Below are 25,807 nucleotides of genomic sequence, written 5' to 3'. Positions count from 1 at the left end.
GAGCCATTTCCGTGCGTGGTTGTATGCAAGATTGATGCTACTTCGAGATGGCGTAGAGACGATCCGATGACGATGAAGCAAGCGCTGGACGTGGACGACTGGTTCTACCGCGTCGCTGACGTGTACAGCTACTCTAGTAAGTCGTTTGAATGAGCGATGGCCATGCATCATGGTCCTGCAATGCTAGAGGAGCAGCTTTTGGAGCGCTTTTATCGTGGCAAGTACAAGAAACAAACGCAATTCTTGCCACTCGACCATGTCTGCCACGGTACAAGACCTAGTACGACGTTGTCTAAGTTCCTCTCTCTAGTGCTCAACGACCTCGAGCCGAGTGCGCGTGACCCATTGACGCCGGCCATGCAGCGCTTTCTACGCAGTTTTGCTTCCAAACACAAGGGTAATTTCATTGTCTCGCATGTTGAAAAACAGCAAAATGAAGTGCACTGTGTAGGCGAGTATGTGGTCGATATGGTCGCGGCGTTGGACAGCCTGGTGTTGTGGCCCGCGGCCAAGCGCCGTGTCCACGAAGCACAGCGACCGCCTGCGACACCACCACCATCAACGGCAGTACGAGTCTATTTTCCGAGTTGTTCCTCAGCACCGAGCTTGACAATGCCCGAATAGCCACCACGGAAGCCATCGCTGCCGCTGACAGTCGAGGAGCCACTGCTCGCCGACATTGCCCGGGCACTGGGCCCGTACGTTGTTGCTTGCTGCTGTATACATCGCGCCTAAAGGACACGATACGTAGGGACGGCGTGCAGCATGCGAGGGAGGTTCGTTGCAAGATTTTTTTCCTTTTTCAGTCTACAGGTGCAATGAGAATATGTGCACTAGCTGCTCGTACGCCAAACCAAGGAAGCCTACCAGCACCTCGATCACGTGCTATCGACGCTCCAGTCGCTCGTTCGTTTCCGCGTACAGAGCATCCTTTGGAAATCATTTCTTATTGACACTACTGGATAGATATTGCCCGATGCCTTTTACGATCTCTGCGTCGGCTTTCCCATGTCGGACGCGACGCATGTCGATGCTCGCGCTCTTGTTGACGCGGTGCGTCTGGTCATTTTCGATCCAAACCAAAAAAGTTGCGTTGAAATAGATGCACGATCACCTGCGCTTTCAAGTGCGTCCGACGGTCATCACGTCGCACGAACTCGGCGCCAAGCCACCTGCTTCGCCGTTGGAGCAACTCCGCGAGGCGTTTCGCACGCACCGTATTTCGCACCGGAGCCTTCTCCAGCAATGCAGTCTCTTTGACTTTGAAGACGACGGGTACCTTGCCCTTCCAGGTACTTTTCTATTCCTGTGCTCGCAATGCATTGGGCAAAAACAAGGCAATTGGATTCACAAAATGTGCGTGTTTGTAGCATGTCTCTCAATTTTACAGTCGTTTCCGTGTCATACGCTCTCGACGACCGAGCTCACGGCGCTTTTGCAGCCCTACACCGAGGCGCGTCGTCCGCCCATCGCATCAAAAGACTATATGAACCCAATTTCTGCGTAGAGTCACTGCGTCCAGTACCACGCAATGGCCGATGCGCTCTGTGCACCACCCGCCAAGGTGTACACACCACGGTAGACCGACGCACCATTTCTCCTTTTGCGATAGAACAATTGTCAAAACATGGTTAGATCGGCCAGTGCCAAAACGAGTCAGAAAACACCCAACCCTTGGGCGGCTCTCCAAGCCAAGCTCTATCACGACACGACGACCGAGTCGCGCGTCTACGACAAGCTACACGCGATTTTTCAAAAGCTCAGCGCTGACCATACGCAGTGCGACATCAAATCCCCTCGCTACCATCATTTTACGATTTAAATCTTATTAGCATCTCGGAGCACGACCTCCATCGCGTCCTTGGCAACCACTGGTCCGCCGCCGAGATCGCGTGGGTTACCCAGACCTTGCACCAGGTACCATGGCTTTTCTTTTCATGTATTTTTGAAATTAAAACTGAAAAATTGTGGTATGTTAGCGCGGCGCTGACGACGAAATTGACATGCATGCGTTCTACGAGCACGTGTTTCCGCACGTCCCTCATGACGCTCGGCGCGTCAGTCCTCGAAAAAGCCGAAGCGCCGCGAAGCAGTCCAGTCCGACAAAATCGAGGCCGCGCTCTTCCAGCCCGCGGAAACCAGCTCGCAGCCCGAGTCCTCGCCGACGACAGAGTCCGTCGCCAACGCGAAAGGAGATGCGCCCGTCGTATGTGACCAAGTTGAAGCACGTTCATGTCGCCCGGGCCGAAGTCAAGTCGGCCTTTGAAGAGTTTGCGGCGCCGTACTCGGGGTCTGCATTCTCTCTTTTTGAATCTCAAACCGAAAGTAAAAACTCTAGCTATCTTACCCCTCGGCAAGCGGTGAGCGCAATCGAACACTTGACGTCCCCGGTGGAATGGACCGAAAATGAGCTGGACGATATGATTGTGGCTCTCGACACGGTATTGCAGTCTACAAATTTGAATGCTCACATTTGAATCTGAATCTGAATTTCAAATTAGGCGGGGAATGGCCAAATCCGACTGCAGCGACTCTGGGATCTCTTGTCTCAGAAAGGTCAGACGACGACCTTTGGCACGGCCAAGCGGTTTGAGAGCGACGACGACGATGCGGTGCACCCGGCCGCCGTGCGACCGTACCCAGTGCCAAGTCCCAAGGCCCGGCGCGCGAGTCCTCGCAAGTCGCCGCCGCCCCGACGCTCGACGAGTCCATCCAAGCGCAATCAAACGCCACTGCGTAAGTCTACATCTGGCAAAAGACCCAGAAAAGACAAAGAAACGTAGGGTCCGACATGGCCGATATCGTGCGCCGGCTGCGTCATGCGATCACCACGCACTCGGTTTGCCTCATTTTTTAAAATGGATCGATGACAATTGTGTACAACGGTAGATCCCTCTGCACGTTCTCTTGGATGATGCCGACGACGGCAGTGGTCGGCTCTCGGCGCGCCAACTGTGCGACGTCCTTTGGCCCATTGCCGACCAGTACACGACCGTCAAGCATGAGAAGCTCGTATCGATTCTGGAGCTCCTTGAAGCGTTCGACTTCGTCTGCGATTTATATCCCTTTGGTGTCAACCGATGTGTGTAGGTCGGATGGTACCGTCGGGCTCACCGACGTGGCCGATGTCATTTTTGACTGGCCGGGTTTGCAACAACACTTGCAGTCGATTGCGTCGTTTTCTGGTAGACCACTGCACTTGATCGATCGATACATCGATGCATCGATGCGATATGCATAGAGGTGATGACGCTGTTTCAAGCGCGGGACCCCGACCACCACGGCCGCCTGCGCCTCGCACCTGATTTTGAACATGCGTTTTTCAAGGTACACTCATTTTTATATACAATATTGGATCTAAATTGTGAGACAGATTTTCCGCACGCAACTCCAAGCGTGGGAACTCCGGGTGATGCACGACCGGTTTGGCGTGACGCTGTCGGGCGAGCCTTTTATCGACTATGGCGCGCTCGTGACCTTTCTTCTGCCGCGATCGCCCGTCGATCTGTTTGAAGACTTGGTTGATAAAGTCGTACCCGGCAAGTCGCAGGTACCTACCCTTATATTGCTCGACATCTTAATCGAATCGAGCACAATGAAATGCTATGTAGGGGGACCAGGAGATTTACCGCAGCTTTAAACGCTTTGATATGGACGAAAAAGGGTACTTTGACCGAAAAGACGTCAAACGCATGCTGCAAGAGTCGCTCGATGTGACGCCATCGCCCGACGAGGTACTTGACAATTCAAAGCAGTTGCACGATAAATGCTCTGTTTTAGGTGGACGCGGTGTACCGGCAATTTCTGTCGCCGTCGTCTACGGATCAAGTACGTTGCTTGTGCAATCTCTGTTATTGTACTACCTTGTTTCAATCGTTAGGTCGTGCGGCTGCAGCGGTTCCGAGCGATTGCGCACCAACGGCTCTAGACTCGATAGGACTTGTGCATTTTTCTCTCCTTTTTATATCAGGAAAACACTATCATGAGTGTAAACTGCAAGCGTTCCGAGACGCGACTAGGGAGACCCATCCGCACCTCCCGCCCTCCTTCCGCGTACATGTAGTGCATTAGCTCGCGTGCGATATTTGACGGTAGTCGGTTTGAAAGTACCTTGCTGACATTGTACATTGTACCACGTAAGCTGCGGCTGCACAGCCGAGATCGTCAAGTCGCACAAGAGGAGATGTAGCATCCTTCAACGATCTTGTTGTCGATCAGGTCCACCGAGTTCCATTAAGTTCTTATGGTCCCTTGGACCCAGTATGGCATCGCACCTCGACCGCCTTGGGATCTACTGCACTAGAGTAAGGGTAGCCGAGGGAACGATCCGGCGCCGACGCAAGCCATCCATTGGTCAAGCAGCGAGAAAGAGAGGAAAGCGTTTAGCTTAAGCTTTCAATTCAAAGTATAGTTTTGACATGGCTAAATACCAGACTGTGGACGTGAGGACATAAAGAAGACAGACGATCTAGTTTAGAGAAAACACACCAACACTCGAGAATGCAAACTGGATATGGATTGTCAATGCAAAAAAGCTGCGTGCGTCGGTTGCTTAGGGCTCCTCGCTGATCGAGGAGAGGTCGTTCGCGGGCTGCTTCTTGGTCGTAGAGGCCATCGCGTCGGGCGTGAGGTCGTTGTCATCGTCGTCAAACGCTTCATCAACCTCGGGATCGTACAGGCGCTTGGCGAGGTACTTGACAATCTGCTTGGCTGTCGGGCGCGTCGATGGCACTTGCGCCCAGCAGGCCGTCGCAAGCTTCCGGAGCCAGCGCGGACAGTCTTGGCCAAGATCCGGACGCAGACCGTTCTCGCGAATCTTCTTGATGGTGCTTTTTACGTCGCCGGCGACCTCCACGTACGGCTCGTTGCCCGTCGCCAACTCGGACAAGACGATGCCAAACGAGTAAATGTCGGCCGCCGTCCCATACGCGCGGTCTTCTTCATACGTCGAGCCGCGAAACACCTCGGGCGCGGTCCACAAACCCGTGCCCGTGTCGCTAGTCATGTCCCGCTCCACGGTTCGTGCCGTGCCAAAGTCGCCGAGCTTGACGCCATGGATGGACGAGATGAAGATGTTCAAGCTCTTGACGTCGCGGTGCACCTTGCCAAGGCTGTGGATGACGTCCAGTGCGTTTGCCACCGCCCACGCCACTTGCATAGTCGTAAACGGCAACTCGCTGGACGGGTCCTCGCGCTTCTTGGCCAGCTGCACGTGCATGTCCTTGAGGTCCATCAACTCAACGGCCATCTTTGGCGCGTTCGAGGCATGGTCAACAGCCGCCAGCAACGGCACAACGTACGGACATCGACACCTACCCCTCTAGAATACAGTACGAGACGAAGAGCCGAGAGTCCTACGCTGCAGTGTTGTTCATTTCTTCGCGCATCGCACGGGCCACGTAGACTGAGATGCGATTCGCCACCTTGAGGGCGACGTCGCGGCCTTGGTATGTCGCACGAAAGACAGTGCCATTGTTACCGTTGCCCACCGGCAGGTGCTGGACGAGGTCGGCCATCGAGACCTAGATTACTTGAGCACTCTGGAAGGTGACCCAAGGTGTACCTCGGTGGCTGCTGGATACACGTGGTCGTTGAGGTACGTCGCAATCTCTTGGTGGCGGCGCTGGGCGGCCGTCGCCAAAATGGACAATGTTTGTCCGGTCTACATCGTGTGTGACGTAAACGTTTACGACCTAAATAATTGCTGGTTGTGCACACCCGCATGGGCAGCGTGGCGTCCGCACCGGCGTCGAGAAAGAGATGCACGAGCTTCTCGCGCTTGGTGAGGACGGCGCGGGCCAGCACCGTGTACCCGTCCTAAAAGCACCCCATTTGAGGCTTATACGAGGAGGAAATCCCAGACGCACTGCGTCCACTTGGTTGATATCGAGGCTCGGAGCCTCCAAAATGGCGTGCAGCAGTGTCATGTCGTCGTCATCGTTAGAGAGCTCGGCGGCAACGTGAAGCACCGAGGACCCATCCTACAGTGTAGACTCCATCAAACAGATTCAACCATATGCACTAAAAGACTAAAAGACGCACCGGCAGCGGGATCGAGACATTCGCGCCGACGCTAAGGAGCAGCAATGCAGTGTCGACGTGGTTGGCTTGGACTGCCAGCGCAAGCGCAGTGTAGCCTTCCTATAAACAAATGCGACCGATTACAGAGCCCGCTACGAAACGTCATCGAGGTACCTCATTGACGGCGTCCAGAATGAGGCTAGAGGAGGCGAGTAGCATGCTGAGCAGCACCAACGACCCATTTTCTGCAGCAATGTGCAGTGGCGACGGACCACTCTGCGATGAAACAATGTATTGCAAGAATGGGAGAATCAAGAAAATGCGTACCGTCGTCGTCACCTGCATCGAGTTTGCAAACGTGTGCAGCACGTCCATCACGAGAAGCACTTTCTCGTTTGCTACCGCACCCGCGAGGGCTTGCTGGAGCACCTACTTGCAGAATTTACAGTCAGCGGCCACGTAGTTCAGGGTTGGACAACCGATTGCAGCTGGATGGCATCGTTCGCTTCCACCACCATTGAGAGCAGCGTGCGCAGGAGCTCTCGGTTGCCAGTTGCAGTGATGGCAGTGACAAGCGCTTCCTGCATCGTATAGTAGAGGTGCTGGTTTAGGTAGGGATACGCACTTGATCTTGGTACGCCAAAACAGAGACGCCTTCGCGCAACAGCGTCAATGTGGTCTCCCAGTTGTGCGCCGCGATTGCAGCGGCTAAAGCAGCTTCCTGCAAGCCGGCACATACACTTTTGATTGTACAAGCGATTGCATTACCTTGTTCTGGGTCTCTTGCTGAAGTCGACTGAGCTCGGCCTCGATGAACGTGTTTGTGGCTGTCAACTGATCGAGGATGGTCCCCGATACGAGTGTAAAGGCTGTCTTGCCCACCTATTGGGATGTACTACAGGTAAAAGTCCGCAAGCGGGATCCAGTACTAGTACCGCGTTGCACTGGCCGAGATGCGCTTGCGCCGCAAGCAACACCTTGCGATGCGTCATCAAGGCCTTGTAGGACGCAGTATCGTCCGACGTCATTGTCGGAACGAGTTGGCGGAGAAGGACGTTGACAACGTCAACGTGGCCTTGGGCAGCAGCGACAAAAAGGGCGGATTCGCCAGCCTACACAAATCATCAACGACGCTGAGAGGGGTGTTGTGTCGTACGTGGTTAGTAGCGCCGATGCAGCTGTCGTCTTTGATGATTTGGAGAAGCGTCGTGACGGTGGTCGCGTGGCCCTTTGCAGCCGCGATGTGCAGTGCCGTATTGCCACTCTGTTGTATCGCTCCAAACTTAGTGTTGCGTAACGTTTTGGTGAGCGTACCCGGTCGCGACGACGCAACAGCAACTTGTCGCTTTCCAGAAGCGTGTGGACCACAAGCGTGCGGCCGTACTCATCCGCAAGGTGCAGCGCCGTCTTGCCATACTACGCAATGGAGCGAGCATGAGCGGTGTTGTGGTTTTATGCAAAACGAACGTTTTATCGAATAATGGTGTGAATTTTCATGACAACGCACCTTGTTTGTAGCATCGAGATTGGCGCCGTGGGCCACGAGAAGACGAACGACCTCCACGTCATTGCTTCTGGAGGCAAAGTGCAGTGGCGTCTCGAGAAACTACGCAGCAAAACACGTGCAATAGGTCGACGAGTATAAGACGCACATTCTCCAAACAATACACGTACGTTGGTTTTGGCTTGGACATTGGCGCCGTTTTCAAGCAAGAAACGAACGATCTCCAATCGACCCTTGAAAGCTGCAAAGTGCAGTGGTGTAGAACCGAACTACACCAATATGAATATCAATCTCCGTGGACATGGATAATCTATGTCATAAGGAGATCCGACGTACACTGTTTGTGCAGCTGACGTCGACGCCGTCACTGAAAGAGGATCGGACGACTGCCAACCTGTCATATAGTGCAGCGTCGAGAAGCGCATCCTACATCGTCGTATGAGCGTCGATGCATTGGCGTCGATATCGTTTACCTCCTTCCGCTCCTTCTGCTCCTTCTGCTCCTTCTGCTCCTTCTGCTCCTTCTGCTCCTTCGTCTCCGTTGTCTGCCACAGACCAAACATTTTGTAAAGTAACGAGCGTCTACACTCTTCCCCTTTTCATTTTCTGATTTTTCCTGTACAGTTTAGTAGCAAGCTGGCCTCACTCGAAACTTGATACATACATAGTACTCGCAGATCCTTGAGACACCTCCTTCCCGTCCGGTGCTGCTACCTGCTACATGTACAAATATGTGTATGATGCAAGTAGCAGTAGACGATACAATGTATCGTCTACTGGTAGTTCAGCTTAGCGTCTGGCACCAAAAGCTCTCCCGTTGGCGATTGATCATCCTTCGGCGTTCAGCTTCACGGTGGTCAGGTACCACAATCCCGTGCAAAACTTCGGTGCACATTTGCGTGCAAAACTTCGGTGCACATTTGCACAGGATTGCTGAGGTGATAGGAGGAGGATGCCCTATCACCGAGATGTCCCAAGTGCAATGCTGGCCGTCGACGCCTGTTGAGGGGTGTTTTCAATCGCGTTTTATTGTTTAAACCGCCGCGTGCGAGTCCCGCACACGAGCGTCCCAGGCAAACGGGCTGTGTGTTTGGTCATGCTTGCGTCGTTGTATCACCCAATGCCGGGTCGTACCGTATGTATTTCAAATATCATTCCGCCTTGATACTGTTAATGGAATCATTGAAGTATCAAGTGCGCAGCCATTGTGATTGGTCAGTTGTGCAGTTGAGCGATCCATGTCTCGGTTCTGGACAGGCGGTCGCTTGAGAGTGACGGATACGGATAATAACGTGCGTGGATTGATGGAAAATCAGCCAATGAAAAGCGGTAGAATGTGGACGCAGGTCACTTTGCCAAATGTTTGGGCGGCGGCAGACGACGGAGACGACGGAGACGACGGAGACGACGGAGACGAAGGAGCAGAAGGAGCAGAGGGAGGTAGACGCCAATGCGACTTGCATCGACGCTCATACGACGATGTAGGATGCGCTTCTCGACGCTGCACTATATGACAGGTTGGCTGTCGTCATATCCGCTCTCCGTGACGGCGTCGACGTCAACTGCAAAGACTGCGTACGTCGGATCTCCATTTGAAATCGCTGGCCATGGAGATTATTGATATCAATATTGAATTAGTTTGGTCGGACACCACTGCACAAAGCTGCTCTCTGTGGTCATTCGGAGATCGTCCGTATCTTGCTTGACCACCGTGCCAAAGTCAATGCCAGAGATAGAGTACGTTTGGTGTTACAAGAATGTCTCGTTGACCTATTGCACGTGTTTTGCTGCGTAGTATCTCAGCACGCCACTGCACTTGGCCTCGCAATGCAATCACGTGGAGATCGTTCGCCTTCTCTTGGCCCACGGCGCCGATCTCGATGCTACAGACATAGTACGTTTTCATGAAACTTCGCACCATTGTTCATGCTCGCTCGATTGTATAGTATGGTGAGACGGTGCTGCATCTTGCGGCTTATAAAGACCACACGGCGGTGGTCCAAACGCTGCTGGAAAGCGACAAGTCGCTGCTGCGTCGTCGCGACTCGGTACGCTCACCAACAAAATTACGCAGCACTCATTTAATACGATACAACAGAAGGGCAACACGGCACTGCATGCGGCAGCTGCAAAGGGCCACGAGCAGACCGTCACGACGATTCTCCAATTCATTGAGAACGATAGCTGCATCGACGCCACCAACCACGTACGACACAACATTCGTCTCAGCATCGTTCATGTCGGACGTAGGCTGGCGAATCCGCCCTTTTTGTCGCTGCTGCCAATGGTCATGTCGACATTGTCAAGGCCCTTGTACACGCCAACGCCAGGACCCACCGCGTTTCCAACGTATACAAGAGGACCTATTTACACCTGAAAATGAGGCATTGCAACGCTAGGATGGGTCGACCTTGCTGCACGCGGCCGGTCTGGGCGGAGACTCCGATGCTCTTTGTTATGCCCTATCAAAGTGCGGCGATGCCTTGGAGACACGTGACGAGGTGCGCATCATCGTCTGTGTGTAGCCAATGACATATTTCTGCTTGTAGATGGGGCGCACGCCGCTGTACGTCGCGGCCGAGAAGGGCCATGGCGGTGCCGTCACGGCCTTTCTCGAAGCCCAAGCCGACCTCTTTGCAATCAACAAGGTAGATTCTGTGATGCACTATAGTCGGTCAAAGCACTAAACATGGAGATCTAGGTCGACAAGACGACCGTGCTCATGGCGGCGGCCACCAACAACCACGGCAACGTCGTCAACGTCCTTCTCCGTCAACTCGTTCCGACAATGACGGCGGTCGATACTGCGTCGTACAGAGCCTTGATGACGCATCACAAGCATTTGGCTGCGGCGCAAGTGCATCTCGGCCAGCGCAACGCGGTACCTATTACACCGGTTCTACTCTCTCTGATCTTGTCAACTACCCTCGCCTAGATGCGCAAAACAGCAATCGAGATTGCCTCCAGTGCCACAAAGCAGCTCATCGAAAATCGTGTGACATCCTTGCAAGCCGACCTCGATCGCACTCACCTCGCCATCCAAGCCAAGGTGCGTCGATCAACTAGTTATACGGGTACAAACTATCTCTTGTTGGATAGGAAGCGGCGCTGGCCAAGGCCATGCAAACCCAAGAGTGGACGATGACCAAGCAATTGCTGCGAGAAGGCGTCCCCGTCACCTCTCTCGACCGTGTCGTACGTCCTTCGGTAGATGCGGATAGACTCTTGAGACTCGACATAGGGTGATATCGTGAACGCGGGTGACGCAGAGCTGCTGCTCACACTCGTGCGTGCGATCATGGAAGCAGACAATATGATGTTACTTCAAACGCTTATCCGAACTCCAGAATTGTCAAAGCCGGCCCGTAACCAGGTATTTTAGCCCAATGCCACCCGTCTCTACATATTTGGACTGTAGCTGGCGCAAGATGCGCTCGTGACGGCGGTAACGAGCGGCAAGACGCTGTCTGCGATGAACCTTCTCCGCATGGCCAACGTGAACCTCAATCTCGTCACGGTATTTGCATAAGTGCACACATAGTATCTTGAACGCAACGTGATTACATAGACGGAGGGGCCGTCGCCGTTGCATCTAGCGGCCAAGATTGGCTCGGACCGCGTACTGAGCATGCTCCTGGCAGCGTCGCGCGAAGACGTCGACACGATCAACGAGGTCTGTTTGGTTCTACTCCCGAGTCATTCTTATACGTGGGCTTGGTTTAGGGCAACACGGCGCTGGCCATTGCAGTCCACAAAGGTCACGTCGACGCTACCAAGGTGCTTGTAAGCGCCGGTGCGAATCCATCGTTCGTGCTGCCGGTAGATACTGTCTTCTATCAATGAGCTTATTCTGATGCAATCCATAGTCTGGCTACACCGTGTTGGCCACGGCCGTGCGACGTGGGCACCAGGAGCTGGCCCAGCTTCTTCACGATGGCATCTACACGACCGTCCCAACCGTAAATTGTTTATCCACCTTGCACCCTTGAAAGACGTGCGAGTAGGTTACCGCGGCCGCTTTTTCGGGACTGGAGCGTTTACCGGACGGTGGGTTTGGCGCCATCGAGAAGGTCAAATGGAGCAACAAATGCAATGATGACGTTCTCATCCGCAAGCGGCCTCTCCACGGCTATCGATCGGCCATAAAATCGTTCCGCAGCGAAATCCAGTTGATGCAGTCGTACGCACCCGATCCCGACGCTTGTCGCATCATTTAACACTCTGCATGTATTAGGTGTTGGTCGCCGTACTTGCTGCCGGCGCTGGCCATCGTCGACAACCCGACGGACGGCGTCCAAGTGGTGACTCCATACATGAGCGACGGCGACCTCTTCCACTACCTCGAGAAACAGCGAACATCCACGCCCAACGACAGCAGCGACTCGAACGTGGAATTCTCGATCGTCCATGTCGCCTGGGTCATCGCCAACGGGCTTGCGTACTTGCACGCGAAGAACATCATCCACCGCGACCTCAAGAGCTTGAACGTCTTTCTCTGCGCCAAGCACGGAGTTGTCCTCGGCGATTTTGGCATCGCGCGGTCCATTGAAGACAACATGACGGCGGGCGCAGGCACGGACGTTTGGATGGCCCCCGAAGTGCTCCGAGAAGAGGATGAGGGAGACCGGGTGTACGATGCGTCGGCCGACGTTTACTCGTTTGGTGTGATTTTGACCGAGCTCGACACGGGCCGCGAGCCATATGCGGACTCGACCCTCAAGCGATTTGAGATTTTGACCCAGGTCCGCACGAACAAATTGCGTCCGACCATGTCCGACAGCTGTCCGCAGTGGCTTGCCGACCTCGCGGCCGCGTGCTTGTCGTTTGATCCGTTGCAGCGGCCGACGGCAGACGAGATTGTGGCCATTCTCGCGCCGCACCTCGACGACGACCGCAAGGCTGGCGACGGGCGCCTGGTCCCTGCGCCGTAGCCGGGACGTACGTCTGGTTTCATATTTCCAATGGATTTGAACCTTGTACATAGGGCACGCTGGATACACGACGCCCCTAGTTCACCGTACTAGCGTCCTTGTACAGAATGAAAAGCTCAAGTTTTGTTGCATCTCTGCTCGTCTTCTTCGCTCGTTTTTTCAATGTGCTTCCATACCACGGCTCCAGCAGAGACCAAACGAGCGTGGATTTGTGAACAAGAGCGTGTGGTATGGCGTGGACCATGGGCGTGGACGGTACTTGTGCTTCTACCAGCATCGTCGCAGTCCAAGCCCTAATATGCCAAAGGAATGACCGAGGCTTTCGCATCTATCGTCGTTGTCATCGACGAGTGAGGCGCAGAAATGGGCCATTCGAACCGACGCAGCAGTCGTCCGTTGTCTGCATACTATTGTACTATCCCAAAAGGAAGCGGCAAGACGCGCATTGTGGTCGACCTTTTAAAAGAAACGACCGTCTGCGCTTGTAAATACCAGGTGTGCACCAATGGACACGTTGTGTATGTAGTCGAAGGGACGCACCGGTCTGGACAACGGTCGATATTGTCTTAAGACCCGCACGCAATTTACAAAACGGATTTAAAGTGCTCGCCTGCACTCAATTTCAAGCATGTAGCATCGCCTTCGATGCTACAGACACGTTCTGAGAGGCTGTATCCAATGCCTTTCTAGATCAATGCATGGATGAATGGCGGCGCGTCGAAGGCTGCCTGGACGTCCCGCCCTGTACTCGATATCAACAGGCTTCTCATTCGTCTCTCCAAATCCAGCGGTGGGTGCAGCAATGGCCTGTGGCCGGCCGACGTAAGAGCACTGCTATAAGAGCTCAAATGCATGGTTTGATACCCAGCTCATCACAGGTGTTAGTGCTTTAGTACTTTGGAAAGATCTCAATGTACTTGATGTTGCATAGCACTTGGTCGTCGCTTCAACCACTACTTTCGTGCCTATGGCGCAGGGTGATCGTTCAAGTGCGGCGCCAAAATCGCCACAATGTCCGATGCCGTCGGGCGCTCTGCTGGGTCGAACGCCAAGCAGCGGTCTGCGAGCTCGCGCAGCCATGGCGCGCAGTCGGGGCCCATGGATGGGCGAAGGGTTCCGGCACTCACTCGCTTCAAAATCTCATCGGGATGATGAGCGTCAAAGTTGGCGTACGGTATGTCGCCCGTGTCGAGCTCTGTGAGCTCAACGCCGAACGAGTAAATGTCGGCAGGTGTTTCGTACACCACTTCGTCTTCGATGTAGCCCACCGTTGGGAAGACTTCCGGTGCCATCCACCGGTAGTGCATCGGGCAGGCCCAGCAGGTAAGTGCGTGATCGACCGTTTGCGCACACTCAAGCCCGCTGAGCTTGATACCGTGCTTGGAGGAGAGGAAGACGTTTTCGCTTCTGACATTGCGATGAACGATGTTTTGGCGATGGAGGTCCTGGAGTGCGTTGGCGATCACCCACGCGACTTGCACCGTCGTGACCTCGATGGCCGCGAAGTCTCATCCCGTCGCTTCTTGGCAAGGTAGTCGTAGAGGGTGCCTTGGTCCATAAACTCCGTCACCATCATTGGATTGTTGGGCTCGAGGTCGACGGTAGCGAGCAGCGGCAGCATGTACGGCGACTGAATCCTATCCCATGAGTTGTTAGTTTACCTGGACAAGAGCGAGACAGTGGGTCGATCGCACGTCGTTTGCAGCTTGATGTCCTCGCGCAACATTTTCAAATTGCGTTGGGAGGCGTGAGGAGGCTGCTTGATTGCAACCGGCGCGTCCTTGTAGACGCCTTTTCGCACGCTATAGTTGCTTCCACAACCCAAGTCGTGGTCTTCAATGCACACGCCCGTCGCGGCAATCTATACCAGATGGCTCAACCAAGACTAAACGAGATTTCCTCGTACCGAAGCCACCGACGGGTACATGCGATCGTAGAGCTTGCGCGCGAGTTGGTCGTGACCATGAAGTACAGCGATCGCGAGGAGGTCGAGACCATCCTATGCACATGCAAATAAGACCTCGTATGCACAGAAGGTGAAAAATGTACGGATAAGCACGTCGTAACGTCCGCGCCCGCGTTCGAGAGCCGATCGAACACGCGAGCGCATCCATAGACGGCCGCGCGCTGGAGCAACATGGCCATATCGTCGTCCTAGGCCGCTGCTTCAGCATCCGGGTCAAACAAAACTACATGTACATTGCGTGTCGTCGGAATGTTGTGTGTTTCCAGCCACGTTCTCAGCGCGGCTTGGGCACGCTCCTTGTCGTCTGGCGTCGCGTCGCGGACCTACAGAGCGTTCGTTTGTTGGCTGTCAAGAATTGATTGCTGACCGCCGTGTGTGCGAGCAGCAGCTCGAACATGGCCTTGTCCGGATCACGCTCCGTCAGACTCAATAGCTCCTGGCCGGCCTACGTATCGGAATGTGTCGTGCCGTCACATATCTGCAAAGATTGGGTACCTGGCCTGGGACATCAATCGAGGCGTTGGCGAGCAAGAGGCGATGCGCCACTGCGAGGCGACCCGGCGTCTTGACGTACACTGCGTATTGCAGCGGCGAGTAGGCTTTCTACATCGGGCGATGGGACCGTTGAATCAAACTATAAGTTTGTGCTTCGCACCTGGTCGAGCGCGTCCACATTGGCGCCGAGGGCCAAGAGGATGTCGGTGAGCGCGACGTTGCCTTGTCTCGCAACGACGTGCAGTGGCGTCCAGGCGTGCTACGCAGGAAATCTTCGTGAGACGTCGTTGTGCGGTAGCGTCCGGTACCAAGGGGTTGCGGCTCTCGGGGTCCACGCCTTGGGCTAGGAGCTCGATGGCGTCGGCCGTGTTGCCGCGCTGGATGGCGTCCCAGAGCTGGGCCTACGAGTGAGACCTCTCAGCCAGGGATCGATGGCTTGCGTGCGCACCTCGAGTCCGGTTGGTGGCGCCATGCTGGGCGGTGGCTGGCGCGTTGACGACTGACGTTCGTTTGCTTCGAAAGTGTATTTTGCTGGCGGTTGATAGCGGCTTGTGAACGCAGCCGTCGCCATGGCGACGTGCTTATCCGTACATTTTTCACCTTCTGTAGATACGAGGTCTTATTTGCATGTGCATAGGACGGTCTCGACCTCCTCGCGATCGCTGTACGTGATGGTCACGACCCCCTCGCTCGCACACTGTACGATCGCATGTACCCGTCGGTGGCATCGGTACGAGAAAGTCGCTTGGATTCTTGGTTGAGCCATCTGGTATAGATTGCTGCGACGGACGTGCGCTATGAAGACCGCTTTATTGGTCGGGGAAGCGACTTTGCAGTGCGAAAAGGCGTCTACAAGGACGCGCCAGTTGCAATCAAGCAGCCTCTTCGCATGTACCGTCGCATTATTGCAATGTTGCGCGATGAAATCAAGCTGCAAAAGATGTGCGATCGACCCAGTTCCATATTTTTGTACAGATAAACTAACAACTCATGGGATAGGATTCGGTCGCCTTACGTGCTACCGCTGCTCGCTACCGTCGACCTGGACCCCAACAATCCAATGATGGTGACGGAGTTTATGGACCAAGGCACCCTCTACGACTACCTTGCCAAGAAGCGACGTGGAGAGCCCGTGGCCATCGAAGTCACGACGGTGCAAGTCGCGTGGGTGATCGCCAACGCACTCCTGGACCTCCATCGCCAAAACATCATCCACCGCGATGTCAAGAGCTTGAAAGTTCTCCTCTCCTCCAAGCACGGCGTCAAGCTCAGCGGGATTGCCAGCGCGCGAACGGTCCACGGGCTAATGACCCATGACGTCGGCACGACGACGTGGATGGCACCGGAAGTCCTTCGAATCGACTACGAAGAAGTAGCGGCGTACGGAACACCTGCCGACATTTACTCGTTCGGCGTTGTGCTCACAGAGCTCGACACGGGCGACGAGCCATACGCCGCCGACTTCTGGAGATCTCACAGTGACATCACGGCGCGCGTGCGTGCCGGAACCCTTCGCCCATCCATGGGCCCCAACTGCGCGCCGTGGCTGCGCGAGCTCGCGGACCGCTGCTTGGCGTTCGACCCAGCAGAGCGCCCAACGGCCGCCGACATTGTGGCGATTTTAGTGCCGCACCTGAACGATCAGCCTGCGCCGTAGGCTCTGTCGTTGTGCGTGAGCCAGCAACTAAACTTCATAAAACACCAAACGTACTCGTATACTACTAGACTTCCATCCTCTCGTGGTGTCCATGATGTTCCCGATGCGTCGGGTGCTAAGCCATACAATGGACCTCTTCTTGTGTAGCAGAGCTCATCGTTCAGCTCGTTAAGGGCGGCGCCATCGACCGACGGAATACGGCTCGCACCAGACGATCTGCGGCGGTCTTGCTGCTGCAATGAGGAGCGAGATAGTGCGCAATCAAGACAACGATCTTCATGTAGTAGTAATGGCGGACGCAACTGCGATGCCAGCGTATATAGTGGTTGTCAACATGTACGCTGGCCCAGTGTTGAATTTCGCAAACTCCGAAATACTAGAGAGTTTGCAAACTTTTGAGTTGGGCTATAAAATTATCGGGTTGAAAGAGTCGCATGTGCGTGGTATGGCTAGGGACATTGGGCTAGGACATCGGCGTTTGACGTATGTAAAGTCTGTATCTTGGCGATAACGCTACTGCTGGAACGCTGTTGTCGTTGAACTGACACATGTGAGTTATATTCCATGCGATTAGAAAGATATGGTGGACTTTCTAATGCGCTCGTGAGGCGTGGCCGGTGCGCCAGCGAGGAGCGTTAGTGGTCGTGATTCGAGATCGTGCGAGTGACCAGACACCAAGGGTCGTCGCGGAGAGCGGCCAGCGACGCGTCAAGAGATGGCACCACAGCGCGACGAGCCAAGTGCCGGACGTGCAGTCTAGCGATAGTAGCTGCCCAGATCGCGAGCGCGGCAGCGGGAAGTTGCGTCAGCGTCGAGCGGAAGACACGGTTGTTGTGTTCGAGCCAAAGACTATACCAGACGCAAGCGCGTAAGATCGGCCAGAGGGCACGAACGGGCGACTTGTGGGCCGAGTACGGCGCGGCGACGTCGTCGTAGAGAAAGCCAGCGACCGACGACGGGAGTTGCATCTACAAAATGCCCCTCATCGGTGCAAAGGCGCACCAGATCGCGCAGACGTATGGGCAGCGCACCAAAAGATGGTCGTCACGGGCTTGCGCATCGCAGAGAAGCCCCAATATGCCAAAGGCTTTCGCATCTATCGTCGTTGTCATCGATAAGCGAGGTGAGCCCCGCAGACATGGGCCATCCGAACCGACGCAGCACTACCGAAGTAGTCAGTTGCCTGCATACTAACGTTATTGTACTATCCCAAAAGGAATCGGCGAGATGCGCATTGTGGTCGACCTTCTGCAAGAAAAGACCGTTTGCGCTTCTAAAGACCAGATGTGCCGATTGGACACTTTGTGGGTGCAGTGGACGGGACGCACGCATTGCTCTCTTTTCACGGGACCAGCTTTCCGCTCGGTACATGTAGCGAGTCAAGAAAGAGGTGTTCATGTTGCCTTCTTTTAGTCCAGCGGTGTAGACACTGGTCTATCATGTGTTAGGTCTGGGTTCGAGTCGCAGAGACTTTCTGATTTACACTGTACAACGTGGGGACCAAAACGTTTTGCAACAACCCCGCGCAAAATTGCACAGGATTGTTGTGGCGATCGCCTTCGAACTTCGGTTCCGGATACAAAGTACTTGTGTTCAGTAAGTCAAACGAAGCACACAGATCAACTATCATCTATCATCCAGAAGGCACCCGGATGCTTTCTGAAGGACGGTCCATCCATTCAACGGCGCGACATACCAGTGCAATCTGTATAACGCCACGTCAAAACGTTAATGTTGGCACGCTGTATCAGGGATGCACCCACGTCCATTTGATCTGATGGCTTTCGCTTTCCTGCAAGATATATCCCGTCGTACCGGCAGGGTGGAGACCGTGTTACTCTAAAAAGATCTCGTGCAGTGCTGGCCATTGGTGGTGTGCGATTCAAAGATAGTCCACAGCTCCGTAAGCTAGCCATCGCTTTCGATCTTCACACCGACTGTCAACCAAGCTCTCACTCGACATGTGAGAACAATTGGCACACTCTCTCATTCACGACGGCCCACGGTTGATGGCGACGCGTGTAGCATCCGGATACACTGTTGTGCCCAGCACGATTGGGTGACTCATCGGCCAATCAATCAATTGAGAGGCAGCCGCGATCGATAGCAGTGGATCATTGTCCAAGTGGCGGCCATGACGCCATCGCAGCGCGAGAGAGAGGTTACACAGAGCCGCTGACGGTAATAACGAGCGTCCATAGCTGGCCCTGCACGCGGCGGCGCAACGTGGCGATCTGAACGACGTCGCCATGCTTCTCCTCGACGGTGTCAACATCAACTGCACACCCAACGGCGTACACCAAGCGTGTGATCTAGCACATCAATGTGCATACATATTTCTGTAGGGCTCGACCGCATTGCACAAGGCGACGTACTGCAATAAGTTGGACGTCGTTGGCTTCCTCCTCACCAACGGCGCCGACGTGGAAGCGCGGGACGAGGTACAACATTTTGCTTTCATGAGTCATCAACTTCAAGAGTGCTGCCTTAGGACGGCAACACGCCTTTGATTCTAGCTGTTTTCTTGAACCACGTGTCGATCGTTCGTCTGCTCTTGGAGAAACGCGCCAACATTGACGTCCACGACTACGTACATCCAGAACCCGACGACGCGGCATGCGATCGCCGTGTTAACTGAAGCACCGTGTGGACTGAAGCATTTATGTGCATCTAGTTTGGCCAGACGCCGTTCCTTTTCGCCGAGAAGAAAGGCCACGTTCAAGTGACACAGCTTCTGGTCGAGTATTCGTCCAAACGAGTCTACGAAGCCGAGGTCGTCGAATGGCGAGGCGCTTGCATTCATGGACGATGCGTCGTAGCTCTTGCAAGCGCTGCGCGAGAAGCAGTACCCGGACGCTGCGACGCTTCTGCATCAAGATATCATTGACGCAAACCTCTGCGACCATGTACCTCCTTATCGCTCAAAGCACGTGCCTCGATGGGTCGTAGGACAAGATGCCGTTGCTGCATTTGATTGTCGCGACTCAAAACATGTGGCTGCTCCGGACGATGCTCGCCAAGCCACAGCTCGACGTGAATGCAAGAGACAAGGTGTAATCTGCCGCGTCTTTTCACGCACTGACTGTGCTTGGCACATAGGGCGGGCGCACCGCTCTCACGTTTGCGATCGCGCTCTTCAACGTCGAAGTGGCGCTAGCGCTGTACCAAGCAGGCACCCGTATTGATATGGCAAGCACGGTACACCACTATACTACCCGTGCTGCATCGACGACAGATCCACGTATGTAGAAGCTACTGGCGTCGACGCCTCTTTTTGGCAACGCGCTGCTCCGCGCTGCCTCGGTCGATGACGCCAGCGTGGTCATCCAGCTACTCGGTCTCGGTGTCCTTCCCGCGTTTGCCAACGAGGTGCAATGCAATCGGAAATCGTTCGATCGTGCAACATGCTTGATGGGGTGTAGACCGGAGAGACGGCACTGCATCTCGCGGCTGCCAAGGGCCACACGACCACCGTGACGAGGCTGCTGGAGCATCTTCAGGCGGGCGACGACCTCAACGCGACGAATCACGTACGTTTCTCACGCGATGATTCGACCACGGCCGATCGAGTGGCGACAACGTGCAGGTGCATCGCCGCTCTTTGTCGCGATAGCCGGCGGCCATGCACACGTCGTCGGCCAGCTCGTGGCGGCCAATGCGAGAAAAGATTGCGTGACCAACGTACCTATGTTTTTTGGATAAGAGTTCTCGAAGCAGCACCGTCATTATTCCTTGTAGGACGGCTCGACGCTGCTGCACGCGGCGGTCCGCAGTCGCAACATGAGTCTTCTGGACCTTGTCCTCTCCTTCGCAAGCGACCGGAACGCATGTGATTCGGTAACGTATATTTTACTTTTTCACTGGCACCGACCGCCAAATGCTACATGATAGCTGGGCCAGACACCGCTGCACGTCGCGGTGCTTCTGCACCACAAAGAGGCCGTGACCTGCCTCGTACGCGCCGACGCCAATGTCTTTGCAACGACCAAGGTATCGCACCCTATTCCTTTTGTGTGGTGAAAGAGCCATCGGTATGCGATGCAGCGGGGCATGACGCCGTACATGTCGGCCAGTGACCCGGGCATCCGTGCTATTCTAAAAGACGCAGAGACCGTCTTCGACGAGCAGGTGCGTGGTGTTCAAAGCGGATGGTAGCGAGAGGTGTGTTTTAGTTGGCGCGGCGCTTGGAGGCTGCCGAACGCCGAAACCCACCTCCTCGGCGCCACTCGGACGCCAGTGCGCCCACACTCTATCAAACCACCCGGTCGCTGCCGGTGCGTCGACTCTGAGAATTGGATGTACTTTTCATCTGATATTTCGATAGACACCTACCGATCGACGCAAGCAACCCGCGTCGAACGTGGTACACACTCGGACGCGATGTACCGTCTACTGAAATGTGGCTGGTGCAGGGGCTCATCGAGGCAGTCCGACAACAAGAGTACGACACAGTGCTTCAGCTTTTGGCGGATGGGGGCAACCCGAACGCTGCCACCGAGGTGCAACATGCCAACTAGTGGTGCAGAGACCGATGCATGGACTAGGCGGGCGACTCGCTCTTGCATCTCGCAGTCATCGGTGGCGACCACAAGATCGTGTCGGTGCTCTCCCAGACACGAGGCGTCCGCCTCCACGTTCGCAACGCGGTACCATTTCTTGTGTGTGGCGATCCCGACAACGACAAAGCTACTGCAGGATGGCTGGACGCCGCTAGTTCTCGCAGTTCAATTGGGTCGCCGACGGCTGGCGAGCCTTCTCCACACTGCAGCGCGCACCTTGACGCCCGTGGTATGCACGGTGGCCCACGCCAAGGATCTCGACCCGGCGACGACGCTTCCGTCGCACGACGTCGTCGTCGATTTCGCCTCTCTGCTTGGCGGGGGCGCCCATGGCAACGTGTACAAAGGCACGTACAAGGGTCGCACGGTCGCCGTCAAGTTTGCAAAGCAAACCACCGACGCGACAGGACTCGAGAAAGAGATCGAGACCATGCAGCTGTACGTCTTGGCCGCATTATTCTACATGCGTGGACGCGTTGTCGTCCTAGGTGCCCGTCGCCGTACGTGCTCAGGCTTCTTGCGTATACAAAGTCGTCCAACCCGAAGCCGATCCTCGAGTACATGGACGCGGGCAATCTGCACGAGTACCTCGTTTGCAAGCGACTTGGAGAGACGACGGCGGTGCATGTCACGCCGTTGCAGGTGGCGTGGGTCGTTGCCAACGCCCTTGCCGATTTGCACCACGACGGTCTGCTGCACCGCGACATCAAGAGCCCGAACGTCCTCCTCTGCGCGACGAATTTCATCAAGCTCGCCGACCTCGGAATCGCACGCGAGTTCGAGTCCGACATGACCATGGGCATCGGTACACTGCGCTGGATGGCGCCCGAGCTACTCGATAGACATGGCAGCTACAACGCAGCGGCCGACATGTATGCCTTTGGCGCGCTCTTGACCGAGCTCGACACGCTCGAGCTACCCTTTGCATCCGAGACAGTGTCAGACGACATCAGACGCAAGCTGAGCGAAGGCTCGCTTCGCCCGCACTTTACGCCCACCTGTGCGCCGTGGCTCCACGACCTCGCGACCGCGTGTCTGTCGTTCGACCCAACAGCGCGGCCGACCGCGCAAGAGGTTGTTCATCGACTGCAACGGCGACCAAGCGCGCAACCACAAGGCGGCGGAGTCTGTGACCACCAAAGTTTTCGTCGTCGTCTTCAAGCGTGAGCTTGGCGGCGCCGTTGGCCAAGTCCGCGTTGTTGGCCAAGCGCTTTTCGGTCGCCGACTTGTGCTCGAGGAGGAGCGCAGCTAGTTGATTCGAAGTTGGCGCCAGGCCAAGCGAATAGAGAGGATGAGATATACCAATGTCGGTGTTTCGCTCTGGAAGGCCTCCGTGATGCAGCCGCGGCCAAAGGCGTTCTGCGCGAGAACGTCAATGTCCACAAGAGCTCGAATGCACGGTTTGATATCCAGCTCAGCACAGACGTTAGTGCTTTGCGTCGGAAAGATTTCAATGAACTTGGTGTTGCTTAGCACTTAGTCGCCGCTTCAAACACTACTTTAGAGCCTATGGCGCAGGTTGATCGTTCAGGTGCGGCGCCAACATCGCCACAATGTCGGCGGCCGTTGGGCGCTCCGATGGGTCGAACGCCAAGCAGCGGTCCGCGAGCTCGCGCAGCCATGGCGCGCAGTCGGGGCCCATGGATGGGCGGAGGGTTCCGGCAAGCACTCGCGGTATGATGTCACGGTGAGATGATGTCCGCAAGTCGGCGGCGTACGGCTCGTCGCCCGTGTCGAGCTCTGTGAGCACAACCCCGAACGAGTAAATGTCGGCAGGTGTTCCATCCACCACTTCGTCTACATGGTAGTCGCGACTAAAGACTTCAGGTGCCGTCCACATCGGCGTGCCGACGTCATGGGTCATTAGCCCGTGGACCGTTCGCGCGCTGGCAATCCCGCTGAGCTTGACGCCGTGCTTGGAGGAGAGGAGAACTTTCAAGCTCTTGACATCGCGATGAACGATGTTTTGGCGATGGAGGTCCTGGATTGCGTTGGCGATCACCCACGCGACTTGCACCGTCGTGACCTCGATGGCCACGAAGTCTCCATGTCGCTTCTTGCGAAGGTAGTCAAAGAGGTTGCCTTGGTCCATAAACTCTGTCACCATCTTGAGATTGTTGGAGTCGTCGTCGACGGTAGCGAGCAACGGCGGCATGTACGGCGACCGAATCCTACCATGTGAGTTGTTAGTTTATATGTACACCAATGTGAAACTGGGCCGATCGCACGTCGTTTGCAGCTTGATGTCCTCGCGCATCATTCCAAAAGACCACCGCCAAATGCAAAGAGGCTGCTTGATTGCAACCATTGCGTCCTTGTAGACTCCTTTTCGCACGTAATAGTAGATTCCGCAACCAAGATCGTGGTCTTCATAGCGCACGTCCGTCGCAGCAATCTATACCAGATGGCTCAACCAAGACTGAACGAGATTTCCTCGTACCGATGCCACCGACGGGTACATGCGTTCGTAGAGTGCGCGCGCGAGTAGGTCGTGGCCATCACGTACGGCGATTGCGAGGAGGTCGAGACCGTCCTGTGCACATGCATGATGCATTTTGCATGGACAGAAAGGTGAAAAAATGTACCGAGACGCACGTCGCCATGCCGACGGCTGCGTTCACGAGCCGTTCGACCACGCGAGCGCACCCATAGACGGCCGCGCGCTGGAGTAACATGGCCATATCGTCGTCCTAGGCCGCTGCTTCAGCATCCGGGTCAAGCGAAACCACATACATTGCGTGTCGTCGGAATGTTGTGTGTTTCCAGCCACGTTTTCAGCGCGGCTTGGGCACGCACCTTGTCGTCTGGCGTTGCGTCGCGGATCTACAGAGAGGTATTGGGACCTTGTTGGCTGTCCAGAATGGATTGCTGACCGCCTTGTGTGCGCTCAGCAGCTCAAACATGGCCTTGTCCGGATCACGCTTCGTCAGACTCAATAGCGCCTGGCCAGTCTACGTATCGGAAAGTGCCGTGCCGACACATATCTGCAAAGGATAGATACCTGGCCTGGGACGTCGATGGAGGCGTTGGCGAGCAAGAGGCGATGCGCCACCGCGAGGCGACCTGACGTCTTGACGTACACTGCGTATTGCAGCGGCGAGTAGGCTTTCTACAGCGGGCGATGGGACCGTTGAATCAAACTATGCGTATGTGCTTGGCACCTGGTCGAGCGCGTCCACGTTGGCGCCGAGGGCCAAGAGGATGTCGGTGAGCGCGACGTTGCCTTGTCTCGCAACGACGTGCAGTGGCGTCCAGGCGTGCTACGCAGGAATCCTTTGTCAGACGTCGTTGTGCGATAGCGTCGGGTACCAAGGGGTTGCGGCTCTCGGGGTCCGCGCCTTGGGCTAGGAGCTCGATGGCGTCGGCCGTGTTGCCGCGCTGGATGGCGTCCCAGAGCTGGGCCTACACGTGGTAACTCTCAGCCAGGGATCGGTGGCTTGCGTGCGCACCTCGAGTCCGGTTGGTGGCGCCATGCTGGGCGGTGGCTTGCGCGTTGACGACTGACGTTTGTTTGCTGCGAAAGTGTATTTTGCTGGCGGTTGATAACTGTAAGTGATATATTGCCAGATGGTATCCGCCACTATCCGGCTCCAATGGACAGTGGAACAACTTGTGACCTCACAATCTCTATTGATATGCCGAGTATATTAGGACGCAGCAGCAGCAGCAGTCGACCGGGGACGAAATCTGTACACTTGAAATCTCTCGTCTATTTGTCAGCACTGTTGTATCAGTGCAGTACCTATGGTATTAGAATCGGGTAGTTAAAGCAATCTGAATCGCTAAGTGATGTACTGTAGGATATTGTGACTTTACTCGAATTGGCTATTCTGAGTCCTTTATTCCATGTGTGTAGGCCTAATTCCAGATGGAACATGGAATTAGCTTCCGTGGGTGCTCGAATTATTTTTTTAAACGCGTCGCGAAAAAATAAAGCAAGCTGCGTACCTAGGTGAAATTACGGCGTTGGTACCTCAAATTACGCCGTAAGCACTTTGGATTGCATCATTTCCACCTGGATCTACTCCGCGGACCTCGTTTTGGCGTGTTTCAAGGACCCAAAAACACGCCAAAACGAGGTCCGCGGAGTAAATCCAGGTAGAAATGATGCAATCCAAGGTGCTTACGGCGTAAATTGAGGTACCAACGCCGTAATTGTGGATTCTCTCTCGCTAATTATATTTCTTCACGCACTTCGTCGAATTACTGGAGGAGGCTTTTCAAGGTGCCCAAGTGCAAAATAAAATAATTCAAGTGCAGCAGGCAGAATTACGCCGTCCGGATCTCGATTTACGAATTACACCATATCGAATTAGCTCCTTAATCCGACCGGCATTCCGAGTGAAAGTCACAATACCTTGTCTCGTTCGGACAATGGCTCGGACGCGCGCCACCCCTTCCCCTATTTTTTCTTTTAAAATACACATATAGGAAACGCTATCTTGTGATCTTGGCCAGCTTTATAAAAATAAATGTCCGAACGGTCCGAACATTTGCAGGGTACTCGATATCCGCGTAAAAATAACATACAAAGCCGGAGTTATAAAATGCAAATGCGTGGAATACCCGATACCGAGCTCAACCTCGGACGGCTTCGTTCGGACAAGGTGGGGTGAATAAAACATTTGAAACTGTGTTTTAAACGAAGGCTCCGATTGTCATTCGCAGCATTTG

The 25,807-nt window shown here is 55.0% G+C and overlaps 7 protein-coding genes across 7 annotated transcripts; 4 read left to right on the top strand and 3 right to left on the bottom strand.

Moving 5' to 3' along the window:
* Nucleotides 1-66: 66 nt before the first annotated feature.
* Nucleotides 67-4,008, top strand: SPRG_13873 (hypothetical protein; the record flags this gene model as incomplete). Its single annotated transcript, XM_012352904.1, has 25 exons — nt 67-136; nt 188-268; nt 311-397; nt 452-567; nt 625-698; nt 752-776; nt 838-918; nt 967-1,053; nt 1,103-1,292; nt 1,371-1,453; nt 1,508-1,578; nt 1,636-1,779; nt 1,833-1,917; nt 1,980-2,036; nt 2,193-2,290; nt 2,339-2,441; nt 2,502-2,736; nt 2,784-2,839; nt 2,890-3,038; nt 3,091-3,185; nt 3,242-3,327; nt 3,374-3,550; nt 3,612-3,734; nt 3,781-3,828; nt 3,881-4,008. The coding sequence occupies 25 exons, from the start codon at nt 67-69 to the stop codon at nt 3,926-3,928; spliced, it is 2,469 nt and encodes an 822-aa protein (XP_012208294.1). The 3' UTR covers nt 3,929-4,008.
* A 544-nt stretch (nt 4,009-4,552) lies between these two features.
* SPRG_13872 (TKL protein kinase) lies at nt 4,553-8,088 on the bottom strand (the record flags this gene model as incomplete). Its single annotated transcript, XM_012352903.1, has 17 exons — nt 4,553-5,312; nt 5,359-5,522; nt 5,564-5,662; nt 5,719-5,817; nt 5,868-5,981; nt 6,043-6,141; nt 6,196-6,297; nt 6,349-6,450; nt 6,501-6,602; nt 6,647-6,742; nt 6,790-6,903; nt 6,957-7,133; nt 7,178-7,285; nt 7,336-7,437; nt 7,529-7,627; nt 7,696-7,794; nt 7,999-8,088. The coding sequence occupies 17 exons, from the start codon at nt 8,086-8,088 to the stop codon at nt 4,553-4,555; spliced, it is 2,526 nt and encodes an 841-aa protein (XP_012208293.1).
* A 796-nt stretch (nt 8,089-8,884) lies between these two features.
* Nucleotides 8,885-12,456, top strand: SPRG_13871 (TKL protein kinase; the record flags this gene model as incomplete). The annotated part of the gene is made up of 19 exons (XM_012352902.1): nt 8,885-8,965; nt 9,011-9,100; nt 9,164-9,262; nt 9,321-9,419; nt 9,472-9,573; nt 9,624-9,731; nt 9,776-9,874; nt 9,925-10,026; nt 10,075-10,173; nt 10,227-10,406; nt 10,461-10,574; nt 10,625-10,720; nt 10,767-10,898; nt 10,944-11,042; nt 11,094-11,198; nt 11,249-11,344; nt 11,392-11,484; nt 11,530-11,705; nt 11,760-12,456. 19 exons carry the CDS (start codon nt 8,885-8,887, stop codon nt 12,454-12,456), a joined length of 2,667 nt encoding a protein of 888 aa, XP_012208292.1.
* A 965-nt stretch (nt 12,457-13,421) lies between these two features.
* On the bottom strand, nt 13,422-15,389 carry SPRG_13870 (TKL protein kinase; the record flags this gene model as incomplete). The annotated part of the gene is made up of 11 exons (XM_012352901.1): nt 13,422-13,863; nt 13,947-14,093; nt 14,151-14,317; nt 14,363-14,455; nt 14,506-14,610; nt 14,656-14,745; nt 14,790-14,867; nt 14,918-15,025; nt 15,078-15,176; nt 15,226-15,318; nt 15,366-15,389. The coding sequence occupies 11 exons, from the start codon at nt 15,387-15,389 to the stop codon at nt 13,422-13,424; spliced, it is 1,446 nt and encodes a 481-aa protein (XP_012208291.1).
* Nucleotides 15,390-15,827: 438 nt separating this feature from the next.
* SPRG_13869 (TKL protein kinase) lies at nt 15,828-16,574 on the top strand (the record flags this gene model as incomplete). Its single annotated transcript, XM_012352900.1, has 2 exons — nt 15,828-15,859; nt 15,917-16,574. 2 exons carry the CDS (start codon nt 15,828-15,830, stop codon nt 16,572-16,574), a joined length of 690 nt encoding a protein of 229 aa, XP_012208290.1.
* A 2,249-nt stretch (nt 16,575-18,823) lies between these two features.
* SPRG_13868 (TKL protein kinase) lies at nt 18,824-22,266 on the top strand (the record flags this gene model as incomplete). The annotated part of the gene is made up of 20 exons (XM_012352899.1): nt 18,824-18,868; nt 18,920-19,015; nt 19,066-19,164; nt 19,249-19,347; nt 19,394-19,480; nt 19,524-19,625; nt 19,674-19,772; nt 19,824-19,943; nt 19,997-20,104; nt 20,145-20,255; nt 20,313-20,411; nt 20,466-20,564; nt 20,619-20,702; nt 20,747-20,848; nt 20,899-20,937; nt 20,987-21,073; nt 21,119-21,220; nt 21,270-21,571; nt 21,622-22,207; nt 22,237-22,266. The coding sequence occupies 20 exons, from the start codon at nt 18,824-18,826 to the stop codon at nt 22,264-22,266; spliced, it is 2,496 nt and encodes an 831-aa protein (XP_012208289.1).
* Nucleotides 22,267-22,640: 374 nt separating this feature from the next.
* Nucleotides 22,641-24,606, bottom strand: SPRG_21355 (TKL protein kinase; the record flags this gene model as incomplete). Its single annotated transcript, XM_012352925.1, has 11 exons — nt 22,641-23,304; nt 23,362-23,381; nt 23,439-23,528; nt 23,574-23,666; nt 23,719-23,823; nt 23,867-23,956; nt 24,007-24,084; nt 24,135-24,242; nt 24,295-24,393; nt 24,443-24,535; nt 24,583-24,606. 11 exons carry the CDS (start codon nt 24,604-24,606, stop codon nt 22,641-22,643), a joined length of 1,464 nt encoding a protein of 487 aa, XP_012208315.1.
* Between the last annotated feature and the right edge of the window lie 1,201 nt (nt 24,607-25,807).

The sequence above is a fragment of the Saprolegnia parasitica genome (genome assembly GCF_000151545.1).
Source record: "Saprolegnia parasitica CBS 223.65 unplaced genomic scaffold supercont2.110, whole genome shotgun sequence".
Lineage (NCBI taxonomy): Eukaryota > Oomycota > Saprolegniomycetes > Saprolegniales > Saprolegniaceae > Saprolegnia > Saprolegnia parasitica.
Note: the sequence above shows the minus strand (reverse complement) of the source record. Positions and strands in the feature narration are given on the sequence as shown.